The following is a 17,809-nucleotide window of genomic DNA, read 5'->3' as shown; positions in this document are numbered from 1 at the left end:
CCCCCCTGCCATAGGCAGGGACACCTCCCACCAGACCAGGTTGCTCTAGGCCCCATCCAACCTGGCCTTGAGCACTTCCAGGGATGGGGCATCCACAGCTTCTCTGGGCAATTTTCAAAGGGCTAAATATCAGAAAAATTACAGGATGTAGTCAGGGCTTCTCAATTCCGCTGCATTCTTGAAAGCCACAACCAACCAAGCCTTCTGGCAGCTGTTGATCTACCAGGTCATCATTACAGCAACAGGTTGGGGTTGGAATCAGCAAAGGAAGCTTGTTGTTCAGGTTTAACAGCAACAGCTGTCATGTCAGTCAGGTTGCACAGAGCCCCGTGGAACACAGTACTGTACAGGCAGAACACATGAGCTAGGCAGATGTTTAATAGACTGAAGATTATCAAACCATTTTTAGTTACTTAAGTGCTTTAAGATTTGTTTCTATGATCCTTTTTATTTGCTAACTAAAAACATTGCTATCATCTGGTAAACATGTTGGGGGCATAGGAAGATTCTTCCCAGAACCATGTGTTTATGTGTAAGTTCAGAACATCTCAGTCTAACAGCCAAATGTTAAATGAGGACTGGCATCACGTGAAGTGATGGTGTTTCTTTCTTGGAAGATGGGTATACTATTCATAGTCATTTGTCATTTTAAATCAAAAGAGCAAGTGACAGCAGCTTTTTGAGTGACTTCTGTTTAGATGTTATAGAAGACAGGTTCTTTACCTCAAAAGATTTTAATACCACTGTATTAAAACTGACTAGTGGTCCAGTGGTAGTCAGACACTTATTTGAGGAATATATACCAGTCTCCATGGTTATAGTGAGGGGGTGGGGGCAGGATTATGTACCATTGTTTATTTAAAAGTATTTTAAGTTAGATGTAAACAAACCAACCTCTGGCAGTACCTGTTCCTTTTAAACAACCTTCCCTACCTTTGGGTGTTTAGTGTTCCTCAACAGAAATAGGGCTCCTGAATGACTATTATCACTATTTAAGCTATTACCACAGAACAGAGCTCAGTGGGGCTTACAGACTTACTTTTTAGTATACACTCACACTCCACTTGTGGACAACTTACATATTTAACACAGTTCATGATTTTACAGAAAATGACGTATTTCTCATTCCTTACTTTCATCCATAGATCTACTGAGATCAGTTGCTCCAACAACCCTTCCCAAGCACAGCCTGTGTTCAGATAAAACAGATAGCAAGGTTGAAACCAACAGAATCATGATCTACTGGTACCAGCATGGTTAGCTTTCCTACAGTATTCTAGCCCTAACCATGACAGTATATACATGTCATTACATACACACACACACAATACAGACACATTCTTCCCAAATACTGTTACAAGGTGTTCTTAGCTTGAAATATGTATAATTATGCTGTTTTTGAATAGTTTACAAATTTACTACAGAAGGCTTAAAAATGAAAATTTTGGTGTTTTAAAGCAGTTCCATGATTAAGTCATAAAAACCACCCCAGAAAATAGTTCCAGAGCATGCCCTTGCTCCGTTATTGAAGGTATATACAATGGCTGCAGTACAAGCTTACTTACCACGTGAGTGTAGTACTAGCCATTAGGATGAACATTTTCCATTCTTAATATAATCAACTTTTATACATTATCCAGCAGTGAAGATGTTTTCTTGCAAGTGATCATGCACTCTGTACTCGTCTTTCTCACTGGAAAGGATACAACTGGCATATTTAACCTTCGCACCTTTGCATTTGGATGCTGATGCTGACCTTGACAGTAATCCTGCCTGGGTCTGCTGGTGAAGATGTGGGCAGAATGACATTGTCAATATACCGACTTTATTAGAACAGATCCTTTTGAAAGAAGATTTTTTTTTGGGGGGTGGGGGGGACAAGCAAACAAAAAAAACCAGAAAGACCCCACTACCTTTGAAGATCATTATTAATGCTTTCCTTTGCTCCCTTGAAGCACATCACTGTTCACTGGCATTTTTGTTTGTCCATCAAGTAGTTATTCCAGCCATTCATGCTTCTCTGACCTCAGCAAGTCATGTTAGAGAAGTTGGTCTATCCAAATCACAAAGTCAGACACACAGAGGCTTAAGCAAAAAGAGGACATCTGTGTAAACCTAGTATTAACTTTGTATCCAATCTCAAGGAGGTCACCTTTGGATTATGGCAATAACTAAAACAAAAACTATCACAAAAGTATTTCCCTCTGTACATGATTTTTATTATTTACATAATACAATATAGCATAAATGCTGGGTAGCATGATTATGTGCAATACATAAATATGAACTATCTGTACATGTTTCATATCTAATAACTCAATTGAAAGAACAATGTTAAAGCAAAAACCTGATGCTTTTAATAGTGAAGTAAAAACTAAGACTGAACACTGCAATAAAAATCAGAAGTTCAGAAGTAGCGCCTTGTGTACATACGTATTTACAGATGAGAACAGGCATTACCACAACACTAGTCTAAACTGTACTTGTTTATATAAAAAACACAAGTTTCATACATCACAAAAAACCCTTCCATTATAACACAGAAGTGATATTACCAGACAAGCATCAGTGAAGTATACTGCCTTTTCTAGAGTTGTTATTGTACAATGCTGTAGATAATGCAGCCCATGCAATACACCCAAGAACACTACAGTCCTACACCCAAGTACAATTAAAAATGATAAAGCAGCCCTCCAAGAGTGGTTCCAGCTACCACTTAAGTCTACAGCAGCCATGTTGGGTATGGTTTTCCATGCAGAATGGTGCAACTGTTACATTAAAACTAGAAAAAAAATGTAATATTCTTTTGAACTCAGAACACATTGAACATAAGTAGTATATGAATAATAAACTGCTCTAATACTTCAGCAACTTACTGAGACACGTGTTGCTTGATAGAGCTGTTGTTGTATGTCTAAAAATGTATGTAACTTGTGTTTTTTAAACCAATCTTAAAATATTGTGCTACACAAGTTTTAGCTATGCAAGGAAAAGCAGACAATTCTGTTGCAGGCCAGTTCTTAAGTTCCCAACAGGATATTTCCTTTGGGAACCTATTTTCATGATTATAAAGTTAATGTGATCTGTTTCAAAACAGTTTTTTTTTTCCTCACATGCATCCGATTTTTTCCATTTTTCCCTCAGTGCAACTAAGTGACTTTCTTAAATATGGCACTAACACTTACCCTACTGCAAATGTAGACCCCTCTACATAGCTGACATTCTGGTGGAAAACAATGGAGCATTGAAACTAAGACTAGAATGAGATATTAAATGATAGAAGTTGACTGCCAACCTTTTTGATGTATCCTTCTCCAAAACAGGCACATAACACTAGTCAAAGATTATATACCTCAAACACACCTCAAAAGGCAGATCTGCTGCAAACATGCAGATAGCATACATCTGTTTGGCACACATGAACTAAAGAGTCTGTCCTCTGTGCATGTGTATTCCTGTGCAGGTTTCTGATCATCCAATTATATTCTGGGGAGGGCATATATGTTTTCAAGGGCTGTATCTATCCAATTCTGCCTGTAACAAACACCCAAAGATTCTGAAATATCATTAAGACAGACGAGACTAAAAGTAAAACTTTGGAGAACAAAGGAAAATGGTCATGCACCTGCTCTTCAATGTTTTCCTAGGATATATTAAAAAGAAAAAAAAAATCAGTCTTTTCACAGGCAGGTTAATTTATATTCTCTGGATTTTTTCAGCCACCACAACTGGGTTCTCTTTCCTGATTTTTGCTGCAGCTTCTGCTTTGTAATCATATGGGCAGTTATGCTTGTCAGAATAACGGTGAAGTCCACAAAATAAGTTTCCACATCGGCAGTCAAATCCTGTACAAAGAAAAAATACACACAATCACCAGGAAGCTTCATATTTAAGTAAGCTGTAAATTAAGGCCTTAGTCACTGCAGGCAAAGGTGGCATGTTTGTCTGATACCCAGCATAAGAAAAAATGAACGTTTCCAAAATACCTATTGTACTAAGTCGTTTGGATTTCAAATCAGCAGTAAGTTTAACGTTCACGGATATTTCATTAAGTCTAAACTAGTAAGAGGCAGCTATTCGTACAGATCTGTTGAACACTGACAAAGTGTTCCCATACCTGTAAGGCCAACCTTCTTTCTGCACATGAAACATCTGTTCTTCTTTGGTTTGGGCAGTTCAGGAGCTCTCTCTTCACTCTGCGAAGTACTAGGCTGAGAAACTGATGGGCTTGGTTGGGTAACAACTGTTAAAGCAAGCAAAAGAAATAAAGGTTAATTTTCTCCCTTTCCTTCACTTCCGTATTGAAGTTCATTAGCAAGTATTTAGTTCTTAAGGATTAACTCCCCTTACTAAGACCCTGAAGTCCATTGTCTGAAGTACTACACGCACTAGTCTATGAACATGTAAATCAGGAATAAAGAGTTTTAGGTACCCTACAAATTTCCCTTTCAGGTCTGCACAAGACACTGAGATTTTCCCCACAGTTCCACCAGCCAGAAAATCTAAGGCCCATACAAGTGCTAAGGGCTTGGGAAGCACTCCGCAAGTTCCATGTACGCTTAGTATTAAAAAAAAAATCATATAATCAGGTACAGTCTAATCTAAAACAGTAACAACGGTTATGGTTAAAATTATTGAACAGGCAGGATACCAGCAGACAATACAATTAACTGGAACATATTTTAGAAACCAACCAAGTTTTCAGTAATGTGTTACTGTCAGAGTACTGGATTAGTCTGCCAGTATACTTATGAAGTCAGGTGAACCAAAACCTGAAACAGTTAAACGAAACAGTTCCTAGCAAACTGATGATTCCAAGACAGATGCAGCAACAAAGCACAGAATTCACAAGAGCCTCATTGAGACACTTTCAGTAACTTGAAGAATGAAGTACAGATTTTCACACTAAGTATCTGTATTCTTGTACTGAATTCAGTTTTAACATGCAAACAGGTGGAGTCAAAATGACTCCTTTTTCACTTGCCTTTTGTCATGAAAACATTCAGTCAAATCTGTGTCACAAGTTCTCTAAAGGATAAAATTTTGTCCTTTTGTGGATCTGTTTAATATTTTCTCAAATAATTAAAAAACCCTTTCATTTTTATTTAATATCCTCTTTACAGACAAGTGTCATGGAAGAAAACAGATATGCCTGTACACCAACTTTAACACATACAACTCATGAAGTCTGCTCTTAGCACAGTTAGCCTGAGTTCTCCCAGCTGTTATGACGACATCCATTATTTCAAAATACAAAAAGCAAACTAGAAGATGCATTCCAGAATAAGTGGTGTACATAAGTCTTAAAGACACATTTGTAATCAATGTTATGCACTCAAATAGGGTTTCTTAGTCCAGATTTGTTTGCATCCTGTGAGAAGTGGAGTTTTCCAGACAAAGAATTATTTACGTTGACTATTTTTCTCTTTACTTTTATATAAATATTTAAGTTGCATTTGTATTATCACGTTCATATGTATAATAAAAAATAAAAGCTCACAATTAGCACTAACACCTAGAAAACCTCACAATTCACTGTACAAAACAGCCCTCAGCCAGGAGTTCACAGTCTAATCAAGGCTTAAAAGTGACAAGTTCTCAGAGGTAATAAGGAGCCCTCACCGCTCATACCCAGAAATGTTACACAGTAAGACAACAGCTACTGATATTCTCTTATAAGCAGCAATTCATATAATGACCCACTAAGGCCCTTCTCTACATTTTTGTCATCTTGCAGAGATTTTTCTAACAATTTAGGAAGTCCCTGATATTAAGTCCAAGGGTCACAAGATACTACAGAACTTGCACTATAATTTAGTACTGCTATCAGTACTTTTTGGAGTAATTTCTGCTACTGAATTTGTGGAGAAAACAACTTTTGTCTTTAAAATTAATTAACGTTTTCTAGATCAGCAGATATCATGCTCTGAGCTTGTCTTTAAACCCAAGGAAAGGAGCGTTTGGTATCAGTTAACCTATTCAAGAGCTTCTAACTAGAACAGGTTAAAACCCAGTGATACCACAAATAATGTAAACCTCTTGGATCCTAGTCACCTTAACTAACAGGCCTCAGCTATGGCATTAAAGAAAAATTGATACACCACCTCCCAACAAGTATGGCCAAACAAACTCCTTTTAGATTTGTTATACTGCTAATTAAAAAAAAAGGGAAAAGAAAAGCTAATCATAAGCCATCACAAATAAAGAACAAAGATACTTCTGCACTCTGCAATTAGGTGTATAGCTAGCCAGAGGGAACCTTCATCTGCATCAGAACCAACTCATAGTATGAGCCATAGAAGGATGCATGCTGTTTCAATCAGATGAAAGAGAAAATGGAGAAGGGACAAATCAAGAGTGACTTAAGTAATTGAAGTCACTCACAGCATGAACCAAGAGAAAATGAAAACAAGAACAGGAACAACCTTTATCACTGCCTAACATGCTCACACGGAAGTAAAAGTGCAAATGACAGCTTCCCAGGAATCACCAATGCATAAAGAAAGTCTAGTAGATCACTCTGTGCCACTAAACAAACACATTTAAATCCATCTAAAGGAGAACATTATCAGCTACTACAGGTATGCTTCCTCATCTGCATAAGGAAATTGTGACAAGTATTCACTGCCACACATCTCAGCACAGGATTATTTTCATTACTCCCAGTTCCTAAGAAACTGCAGAGGCCCATTTCCTGAATGGGCTGCAGAATAGGATCCTTCAATAAACTATATTCAGGAAAGAAGGAGAAGCAGTAGGCAGTATGCAGGAACAGGCACTAAAAAGGTCCCAATACAATAAGATAGGGAAGAGCTCCCTAAATCCAAATTAATAGAGCCAACATAAATTCATCAGCTACTGTCCTGACAACAGGTTGTCACAGAAGGCTTCCTTTGGCAGAGAAGCCAAATCTAACTGGGCAAGTACGACTCTAGTCCTCAATACATGAAATTAATTTTATACTGTAAACCACATACTACAAAACACCAGGTGAGAACACTAAATGTTTGCCATACGATCACCATGGCTTAACTGCACTCACTGCATCAAGACTTGGGATAGCTTCTTTCACACGTAGCCTGAACATAAGATGCATCTTTACAGAAGGCGTGTGGGAACAGTGAGACCACTAGGGAATGAAGTTAGTTAGCCACACGCCACAGCATGTTCTACTCAACCTACGCATGGAGGCGTCCTACAAAAAGGAAAACAAAGCTCTTCTGTGACCAAGTTATTAACCCTCAGTGACTATACTCAAAAGTGACAACCACTTAAATAACTAGATTTTCAATACTAACAGTAGTTTTGCTTGTATCAACCAACATGGCTGCTGCAGAAGAGCATACCTACTGCAGGTATTTTTCTGCTGAGACCTCTCCACTGAGAGAACGATCTGTCACTTTTCACTTGAATAAAACCTGATAAAAATAAAGTAATACCGCTCTTCAACCCTCCCTATACTACAAGCAACCAGAAGAGGATACCAAATTAACACGAAGCTTCTTCTGACCATACATAAATTAACCAAAAATAAGATCCCAACAGCTTAGACTGCATAACTGCCAAGGTATTATCAAGTAGAAAGCATGGCAGTGGAGCAAAGTAAGTCTTGAAAGGATAAAATAGAACTGTTTTTAACATCCTGACTTCATGATGCTAACCCCATTAGCCACCAAAGAAGAACTGGCAAAAGTTAGAACAGAAAAAAATAAAGTCAAAAGTCATCAGGAAGACAGACTGCACTTCTGCAGTAACAGAGCAGAAACTACGAATTATTACAGTCTTGTATTGCATTTTACATACAAAGGGCTTGTATGTAAAATTTGAGTCTGAAAAAATGGACGGTACTTATTATGCTCTATTTATGCTGTATCAAGCTTCTTGAGAGTAAATACTTTATTTTTCAGAAACCACAGCTGCTATGGCAATCTAGGTGCTCATGATGAAAGGCTGAAGAATAAACACCATTTTTAATTTCATGTCAAAGAAAGGGGATGAACATATTATGCAGCACGTAATTTATTTCCCATGTACCCAACTAACAGACACATGGAATATCTTTACCACTGCATTAATACAACATAATGATACCCCAGTTTAAATATCACACAGAAATACACTTTAATTTGGACCCACGAAGGCTTGATCTCTGACGTATACCTCTCTGTTAAAAAGATTAAATAACATTCTATCAGCAACAAGCACAGGACCACTTTCCAAGGTGTACAGCTTCAAGACTTCCAAGAGATTACTGATTACATTTCTGAAATATTTCAAGCAGGGATATCTACTGGTGCTATAACAGACATGGGAAATATGAAGATAAACTAATTATTTTGAACATAAGTTATGTCAGATAATTTTACTGACAGCCACAAAGGAACTATCTACAGATAACAACACGGTTATATACTATAAGCATTTGTGAAGCCAAGTCAGAATTAACAAGGCAGTTATTGAAACACAAAGATCTAAGGAATAACATTTAGACACCATCGCAAGCCTACCATATTTCATAAGCTAGCTGTCTATTCCGCATCTTACAATATTATCTGTGACACACTGTATACATCACAGATAAAACACAGTGACTTTATCTACAATGCAAGTTAGGGCAACACATAGCAGGATCCGAACCTGAATGCCGGAGAGCTGTAAAATAATCAGATTGGCTTTGTAGAGTCAAAAGACAAGTAAGCCAATCACTACCTTCCACTGTCTTCTGAAGCTCATTAAATACCAATTTCAAGAACAGAATGGGTAACCTACAACATGGATGGAATTAGACCTTAAGTTAGCAGTACTTGGGTATTTTTAAAATAAGTATTTTAAATGAGACATGACTTATATGAATTCAATTTCCTATTCACTTTTTTTTTTTTTTACAGGCAGTGCTACTCCATAGCTGTGGTTTCACAGAAAGAACTTACCACACTCTACTCCCTAAAACAAAGATATTACTGGGTTAAAAAACAAAACCAAACAAAGTCTGTTTACCATGCTGATACTAATTATGTCTGGTAACACTGACAGACCCGACAGGAAACTCGTCGCTGAACAAGGTAACTGACCTGCAAAACCACAAAAAATGCTAAAACTATGCTGCAACTCAAAACAACATGATTGTTTAAACATACTTGTTTTCAAGAGTTTACTTTTAATGCTTAATATGTAGCTCAGTTCTCTCTCATACGTATTTTTTATTTCTACTTGTATACCTGCTAAAACAAAACAGGTTTCTTAAGGAAGGGCTCCAGCATGCCTCACCAACTTGGTAAGTATATTGTTCTGACTACCACAAAGAAGGAAAAAAGTTAGCTAGGTTTTGAATTTAATTCCTGTAACACAGCATGGAGGAAAAAACCAGCTGTAAATCATTTCTAGAATGTTTTGGGTAAATCCCAATGTTAAAGACCATACTAGAATTCAATCCTTACTAAGGAATGTAAAAGCATATCAAGAGCTTATAAAAATATTATTAAGTAGTGCCCACTTATGAATTGGAGTTTGGAAGTAAAGGGATTTAGGTTTCTCTGACTTCTGAGTAGTTCATCATATAAGCAGCTGAACTGAACACACCACAATTCAAGTATGAAACTACAAACAATAAAGCTGAATTAAGAATTACAAGTTATAAGAAAATATAGCATGATAGATATTAATTACAACCAACTGGGTCAGTTACTTCTGCCATGTATTTCTTCTCCCTTCAATTCTTAAGACATGCTTGTCTTAGAACTTGATTTGTCTGAATGAAAATCCAGGTTGACACTTCAACCTGGGAAAACAAATTAAGCAAAATAGGAATTTAATGTTTTATTGTCCTCAACCACAGCAACTTCTGAAGTCTGATGCTTCAATTCTATCAGCAAACAAGTACAATTTCACGCTATAGTTAAAAAAAAGTCAATTGACCAGATGTCAATAACAGATGTTTATTACATTCTGGCTTCCAAGGGAAATATCAAAAAATTTCAATTGCTAATTAAAATCTGGCAGAAGAGAACACAACTTGATGCCATTGAAATGTTAAAGAGAGAAAGACCTACTTTACTTGAAGGCTACACTGTTAGTTCACAATCTACTACTATCTGATAAACAGTTACAAAATTCAGACTGTGCTTAAACTAGACCATGTTTTCATTAGCAACTTCATGACTGTGGCATTTTCTTAGAGAATTACACCTCCCAGAAAGCATTAGCTTTGTTGTTATGAGGTGACATGAATTATTTATTCTTTATTATTGTTTCCTCCTCAGGAAGAGAGAACAGCACACACAAGAAGTTGCAGGAAAAAGGAAAAGAAGAAAAATGCAACCAGTCCAGACATGACAGGGATTCTAAAGTCCAGGCCAGATTCTGTGGCATGCAACATATGGAGCTTGACATACCATTGAATACACCAATTTGTGAATATTACATATCCAGCAAACCCTAAGAATAATACATAAGGACACCATCCTATGCTGTCTACAATCTGTGCCAAACCTTAGCACTTAAGAGGAAACTTGGCACTTCACAGCAGTTGAGGCCATTTCAAAGATTTATAGGTATCACAGTATCACAGGCTGCTCTGGATTGGAAAGGACCTTTAAAGACCACCTGGTTCCAACCCCTGTGCCATAGGCACTCTACCCTTCCCAGTAGACCAAGTAGCCCAAAGCCCCATCCAGCCTGGCTTTGAACACCTCCAGGGATAGGGCATCCACAGCTTCTCTGGGCAATGTTTTCCAGTGCCTCAACACCCTCACTGTAAAATGTTTCTTCCTTATATCCAATCTAAAACTACTCTTTCAGTTTAAAACCATTACTCCTTATCTCATTCACTACATGCCCTTGTAAAAAGTCTCTCTCCGTCTTTATTATAAACCCCCTTTAAGTGTTGAAAGGCTGCAATATGTACTAAGGCAGGCAGTTCTGTTCCAGAACTTTTGTTCCTCAGACACATTTAAGTTCTATGGTAGTTTTTCCACTGACATCTACACCAGCTTGTGACAGCTTTGTAGCTTGTTTCAACCTGCAAGATTATTTAGAACAATACATAAGTCTCTTTAGTTGAGCTTTTGGATTTTTCTCCCCTTTTCTAATCAACCAAGCGCTGTGTGACACTAGCTAACGTACAGTTCACTTGTTAAGGAAAAAACAGGTGCTATGTCAAAAGAAACTGAAGATTGCCCTTTACACCTCGCAAAATGACTAACTCCTATTTATTGGCAGTTCTAGTAAGAGTAAATTCACTAGTACTTCACCACTGCTACCATTTTATATATTCCTCTTTCTTTACACCGTTTCAGATAGGAATTCTTAACAAGGATGCATGTGTTTATAAAAATAACTTAGACTCTTACCTACAGTTACCTACAGAACATCTACTTATATACAAAATTAATAGATGTAAAAAAATCCCTTCTGTGAGAAACTAAGTTGTGTTTTTGCAGTAGAGAACTAATTTTCTGTATTCAAAGGTAGCTGTGTAGTCATAACAAGGAGAAATGCTAAGTAGATAAGTGGACAGGAGAAGGCTTCACCGTTCCAAAACAAGGTAGAAGCTTCAGAAAAACAGGATGAGCAGTGTGAGAACAGTAAAACAAAGATCACAAGTTCTCAAAACGTAAGAGAGGAGAAAAAAGGGAAAAAGCAGAAATTAAAGGGTTGAAGAAAAAAATGTACATATATGGTATAGAGGAGCATGGAGTAGCTTGTGAAGCTGTAGTACTCTACCAATGACGAAACAGTGGAGGTGATCAGGTGTTGGGTAATGGGGAATAAAAGGTTATGATTTGTTTACTAATATGTGCTCCTCATTGGCAGGACACCTTCCATTGCAATTGCAAATGAAATAGCTTCACAGAAGATCCTGTCTGAAGAAAATTATTTGAGATTTTTCTCACACTTCTCAGTCTGTACATAGTGTTTTTTTCTTGGCTTTAGCTCTCACAGAATCTTAACTTAGCATGTTTTATTGCAAATGGTAAACTCCTTTCTACAAATGGTAAGCAATTAAATATCAGATGTTGCTGCGGTCATTTTTGTGGCAAAGATTAGCTAAAAATCATTTTTATATGGTATTGAGAAGCATCTGCATTTTTCATCCCGCTGAGTTCAAAACTGAGAAAATTAATTTTGTCTTCAGTTTAAGTGAACAAAGTTGCAATCAAACTTCAGCTTTCAATGTTTTAAGACTGTTCACAACTGCTAAGTTAAATCAAAAAATGTGAACACATAGGTATTGAACAAGTGCATTAAGATACCCATTTGAACAGACCAATACATGAATTCAGCCACTCACTTGCAAGTATGGAAGCAGTACCTTCCTGACTCCCTCCAAGAAGTTTATACTTCAAACTTTGAACTAACTACTACAGCTACAACCTTCCAGTATAAGAATAAAACTTCTGAACTTAAGATGCACTCCCAGCAACTAAGACTTTAAGTATCCTACATTCACAAGACAATGCTTTGGTTACACCTACAGATTACACAAGTTCATGAACCTTTAACAGTTTTTGTTACTATTTTTAAACCATGTATTCCCTCCACCCACACTCTCATTCCTCTGTAGAATAGAATTAAGAACTCCACTCTCTAAATGCAACAAGACATTTTGACTGCCATGAGTCAGCAGGAATTGCACTGCTAGATTATAAACAGAAATCTCAACACTGACTTCAAAACTGACCACCTTGCCATCATGTAATTTCAGAGTGCCTTACTTTAAAAATAACTAAATGAAAGCTTGGAAGCAAAAACTGCCGTCACAGGTGTAAACTTCTTTGTTACTGACATCAAACATGGACAAAAAAAATATATTCTAGCACTGGTTATTTTTCTTGATTCTGAGGGGAGAGTACTCAAAAATGCATCTTCAACAACCACCTTAACACCTCCTCAAGACCACCACTACAATGTGAGATGTCTCCTCAGGAAAACGTAAACCATCAGCCTCTTAAGTCACCAGTGGTACCCAGTGTTATGCTGCAAACATACCTGGCTCAGTCTCTGTTTTCGGTGTTACTTTTTCCTCTCTTGAAATGCTCATTTCTGTCATTTGCTGTGTAACAGGCAAAGCGGCAACAGGCACATTTCTGTTTATGTACAGTGAAACATGTAATTTTACATTAGTTTTGAATACATAATAAAAGCTTAAGTTGTCCAAACCCATCAACAAGCTACCTGTTTAATTACTACTAATACATGTTGCTGACCTCTGCTTCTACCATCTTCAAAACACATTTTGGACTCTACTTTAGTTCCCCCTAGAAGGAAATAGTCAAATCTGCAGCAAAGTACTTCTCCAGATAAACTGAAAATGCAGCAGCCCAACACCAAAGATTTTAATCACTCGTCACTTATAAAGATTCATAAAGCACTGTCAGGTACACTGTCCCCTTTTGCTCTGTAGAAATTCAGTGCAGTAGGTCAAAATTACTGCCAGCCTTTAACTTGCTACACACTCACAAGCTCATTCAAACTCAAAACAATACTTTCAACTTACCTTGATTTTTCAGATGTGCTGCCAGCAGCACCTTCACAGCTGTTTAAGCTAGTAGTATCTGCTCTCTGTACAGACGCAGAGTCTGAGGTAGGACTGTTTGAACCACTGGCTGTTCCTATATAACAAGGATTTGAAAAGCCATTTAGAAATGAGTTGTAGAATACATTAGTCAAATATTCTTGTACATGATTATGAACTGTGCACAAGAATACACTGCACACATTATTCATTATACTGCACGTTACTTCTTTCTTACAAGACAAACTACACTGCCAGCAGCCAAAATACAGAGATTGTGTAACAATATACTTACACTGAAGGGTAAGTGGAAAAGAAAACTAAAGGTGGACCTTGACATGCTACACAAATGCATTTTTATTTTTGCTATGTTTAAAGTAGTATTCTCTTTGACATTCATTATTTTAGCACACAGCCTTAAGAAGTTCTTATCAAATGCGTTCCGGGATTCTTCTTCATCTGTATGTTTTAGTTAAAAAAGCCAGCAGCAACAACAAACAAACAAAAAAAACACACACTGGACACCCTTACCCATTGGGCTGATTCTGCCACTATTCTGCTGTCGCTGAAGATGCTCTTTGTAGCAAACAGAACACATCCCATTTGTCCTAGGATTTCCATAAAATCCACATCCTGTACTACACAGCATGGGCCCTGGGGTCTGGTTTGTCTCCTGAGTCATCTCGATGCTGTAAATAAAACCAAGAACTGCATTAGGAGCTGGCATGTCACCAAAATCAATTACAGGGTTACAGAATTAAAGTATGCCTGCTCACCCTGCCCCCAAAAGGTGATATCAGCATTCTTAAAGAGGTTTATATGGACGTTAATATACCATTCAATACTGCAATCGTATTGCTAAGTAACATCATTATGAACCTTCAAAGGAAGAAAAAGTACTTCTCAGTATCAGTATAACAACAATGTGCTTGTTGGACACAGATGTGTGTGCAGGTTACGAACAAATTCAACATAATGGCAAAAACAGCCCTTTATTACCAACTTCTGAACATTAATGTGCATATGCAGAATAAGCAAGACCAAACGTGTATCTGCCAAATAACTGTGGCAACTAACATAGCTTAGTTTTTCAGGCTCCATCAGGAGAACCCCACGTTTTCAGTAATGTTGATCTTGCATCATTTTGATGCTAGTTCCACTATTAGTAGGTCTGATTTGCACAATATACTTATTAAAAGGAAGAGTAAAAATCCCTTAAGTATTGGCAACAGCCATTAATCTGTATTCCTATCTTTAGAAGGAGTTTCCAAAACAAGGCCTTGAATACTCCTCAGGTTGTGTATGAAAGCTGATACTCGGTATTAACTGGCAACAACATGTGTACAACACGCTCTTCAACAGAACCTAAACAGCGTTTCTGAAATAAGCTTAGACCTGATCTTACTCTTCCAAAAAAAAGAAAATCAACAACTTTAGGCTGCTGGATTCATTCTATCACGTTGCCAGTTAAATCTTTCATCTTAATAAAGTTACAGCGAGACTTTTGAACCTTCCAAATGTAGACAACACTAACTCTGCCACGCACTGCAGTTACTAGGAACAAAAATACTTCACCTTCACTGTTGGTTAACCTCTGCAAAGCAAGGTTAGTAGAAAAACTGATACAGCAACCAAATCCTTCATTCCCAAGGGCAACAAAACTAGAGCATGGCAATCAAGCAATCTACTACAAATTGAGGACACACAAGAATACTGCACTTGTCCTCCCAAGATTTAGAAGAAGCACTATACATGGCACTTGGGGAGATTTATTTTAGCGTTATCTCTTGATGACTATCTTCCTACTCAGGAGCACACATAATAATGAAAGATACTTGACCACTTGATGTTTGTGAGAACTCAAAAGTGTCAAAAGCAGGTTTACTGCACTGTACAGAAAAAATACAATTCAGAAACACTACACTGCAATTCGTAAACTTAGATTTCAATAGTATGATAACTGCAACTAAGGGCAAAACAACCTTTGTTTAGTTAAACTAAATTTCTGGGAAAAAAAAGTAAATCAATAACAGGAGATGAACAAGTAAAATTAATCTGTTTGTCTGCAGGTGACCTCATTTCTCCAGGTATAGATAACTGTATAGGTACAGGTAGTCCTGCAGAACAGCTTCACACTTGCTCTGATAGAACAAGTTATGGATTTATAGCCACATACGCCAGCCGAGGAAGTCAGCACAAATTATGACCAAACTAGAGAAATCAAAACAAGCAAACAAAAACCCAACCTTATCTACATTGCAGGTTTATGCTTATCTAAAGCAGAGACCCTACTTCTGCCCTCCTGGTAAGCAGGTAAGCTCAAAGAGTTATCAAATATGCTGCCACCATCAATCTCACTTTCAAATTAACATGCTGTTTCACCACTCACTAAACCTATCTTTAGGTCTTAATGCTGTTTTTAGAACATTACAAACAACAGTCTTCACAGCTCCTTTGTCAGCACGTTTCCCCACTACTTGAAACACATGCCCCTGATCAAAAAGGTCAAGTTGTTGTCCAGCACTTTACGAACTGTGCTTTTTAGGTTCCTGAAGAAGGTCTGAGTGTCACTTGTTTCTTCTAAAAGAAAGCATCACCAGCAGGCAAACAGTTATAAGGCACCTACCCAAAGTGAATCTACTATCCTCCACAGTAGATTTGGCTGTATAACCTCCTGAACCAACAACAGCAAAAGCGAGGGCTTCAGACGAGGCAAATCCCACGCTTCTCCAATCAGTCCTCCCCTGCTGGACCTCTCCTTGGGAGTACCAGCAGCGATCTGACGGCTTCCCCCAGACTGAGCCCTACTCCCCTGGAAAACCAGCTCCTAATGCCATCACATGCGCCTGCCCGCCTGCCGTAGCATTTCTCAGAAGCCCGGGTCACATGTGTGAGCGCATTAGCTTCCGCCTGTCACAAGGCTGCAATGTGACAGGCTGAGCCACAGGCTCAGACACAAAACCCCGTCAACAGGGGCCTCTGAAATCAGCTTCTATTTATATCTCCGAAGGCTGCCAACTCCTACACAGCCCACAGAGCCGAGGCAGCCGAGCATACACCCACTGCGAGGGGAAAATATAAAATCCGATTAGCACGACGCCGGCTTCCTTTCCAGAGGGAGGGCCGAGCGCGGAGGCTTCATTTCGGCCGGGAAAATGCAGCATCACGAGCCAGGCGCCTCCAACAGCCATTTTCATCCCCAGCCGGCAACAGGAGCGGCGGGCAGCGGGCCTGACGGATGACCAGAGGGTCACAAAAACACCTCCCAACAAAGCTCTTTGGCGGGGGGGGGGAAGGAGGGGGAGGGGTTTACAGCCAAGCTGTTTCCCTTTGTGGGGGATAAAATACGATGATTTTATTGTGCCTCCAAGGTGAGCGAGTGGTGCTCCCCGGGGCTCCCCGAGGTCGAAGGGGGATGTTTTGCCCGGTGTGTGAACGGAGCGTCCCCGCGGTCCCCCATCCGAAGCGCACACACACACACACACACACACGTATGGCGAAACCCGGGGGCTGCCGACCCTGCAGCTGACGGGCCGCGATTTAAAACGCCGCCCGGGCCCAGACAAAAGGCACGGCAGCGCCAGGCGCTCAGCGCCCCCCCCCCCGCCGCACAAAGGCCCGCGGGCTGCCGGGCCGAGGACCAGGATCCGAAACCGGGGGGGGGGGGGGGGGCCGGGCCGGGCCGTGCCTCGCGAAGCCCTGAGTCACGGCCGGGCCGCGGCCGCCTCATTGTCTGCGGCGGGGCCGGCAGGGAGCGGGCTGGAACCGAAGGGTGAGGCCACCTCCCGTGCCCCAGCTCGCTCCACGGCGCCCCCCCTACCTGTTCGCGGCGGGGGCCGGGTGCCCCGCGGCGGGCTCGTCGGGTGACTGCGGGCCGCTGCCGGCAGGGCGAGGGGCGCGGAGCAGCCGCGGCCGCAGCAGCAGCCGCCGCCGCCGGTTCCCTCCTTTGTTCCCGCAGCAGCCGCGGCCGTCGGGGCAGCGGCGCCGGCGCGAGGCGAGGCGCGCGCGGCGCGAGGGGCGGGCGGCGGGAAGGAGCCGGCGGGCGGGGGGCGGGGAGGAGGAGGAGGAGGAGGAGGAGGAAGAAGAAGAAGGGGAGGGGGCGGGGCCCGCCCGCTGGCGGCGGCTCCGCCTCCTGCCGGCCCGCGCCGAGGCACGCCGACGGGGCATGCGCGCTGCCTCGAGGAAGAGGAGGGGAAACGGGGAGTGGGAGGGGAGGGGCAGAGCCTCCGCCCGGCGGAGTCGCGCCCCGCCCCCTGCGGTGACGTCACAGAGGCACGCGCGGAGTCGGTCGGTTGG

The 17,809-nt window shown here is 40.3% G+C and overlaps 1 protein-coding gene across 2 annotated transcripts; it reads right to left on the bottom strand.

The window, feature by feature from the left end:
• Positions 1-2,197: 2,197 nt before the first annotated feature.
• ZFAND5 (zinc finger AN1-type containing 5) lies at positions 2,198-17,628 on the bottom strand. 2 transcript variants are annotated; one of them, XM_040540010.1, is made up of 6 exons: positions 17,334-17,628; positions 14,045-14,202; positions 13,496-13,610; positions 12,988-13,085; positions 4,118-4,243; positions 2,198-3,845 (listed from the first exon to the last, which is right to left on the bottom strand). In XM_040540010.1, the coding sequence occupies exons 2-6, from the start codon at positions 14,193-14,195 to the stop codon at positions 3,697-3,699; spliced, it is 639 nt and encodes a 212-aa protein (XP_040395944.1). In that variant the 5' UTR covers positions 14,196-14,202; positions 17,334-17,628; the 3' UTR covers positions 2,198-3,696. The 2 variants fall into 2 exon arrangements, with proteins under 2 accessions (XP_040395944.1, XP_040395945.1); XM_040540011.1 differs by lacking the exon at positions 17,334-17,628 and adding an exon at positions 16,140-16,411.
• Positions 17,629-17,809: the final 181 nt, after the last annotated feature.

This window comes from Cygnus olor, chromosome Z, assembly GCF_009769625.2.
Source record: "Cygnus olor isolate bCygOlo1 chromosome Z, bCygOlo1.pri.v2, whole genome shotgun sequence".
Classification (NCBI taxonomy): Eukaryota; Metazoa; Chordata; class Aves; order Anseriformes; family Anatidae; genus Cygnus; species Cygnus olor.
Note: the sequence above shows the minus strand (reverse complement) of the source record. Positions and strands in the feature narration are given on the sequence as shown.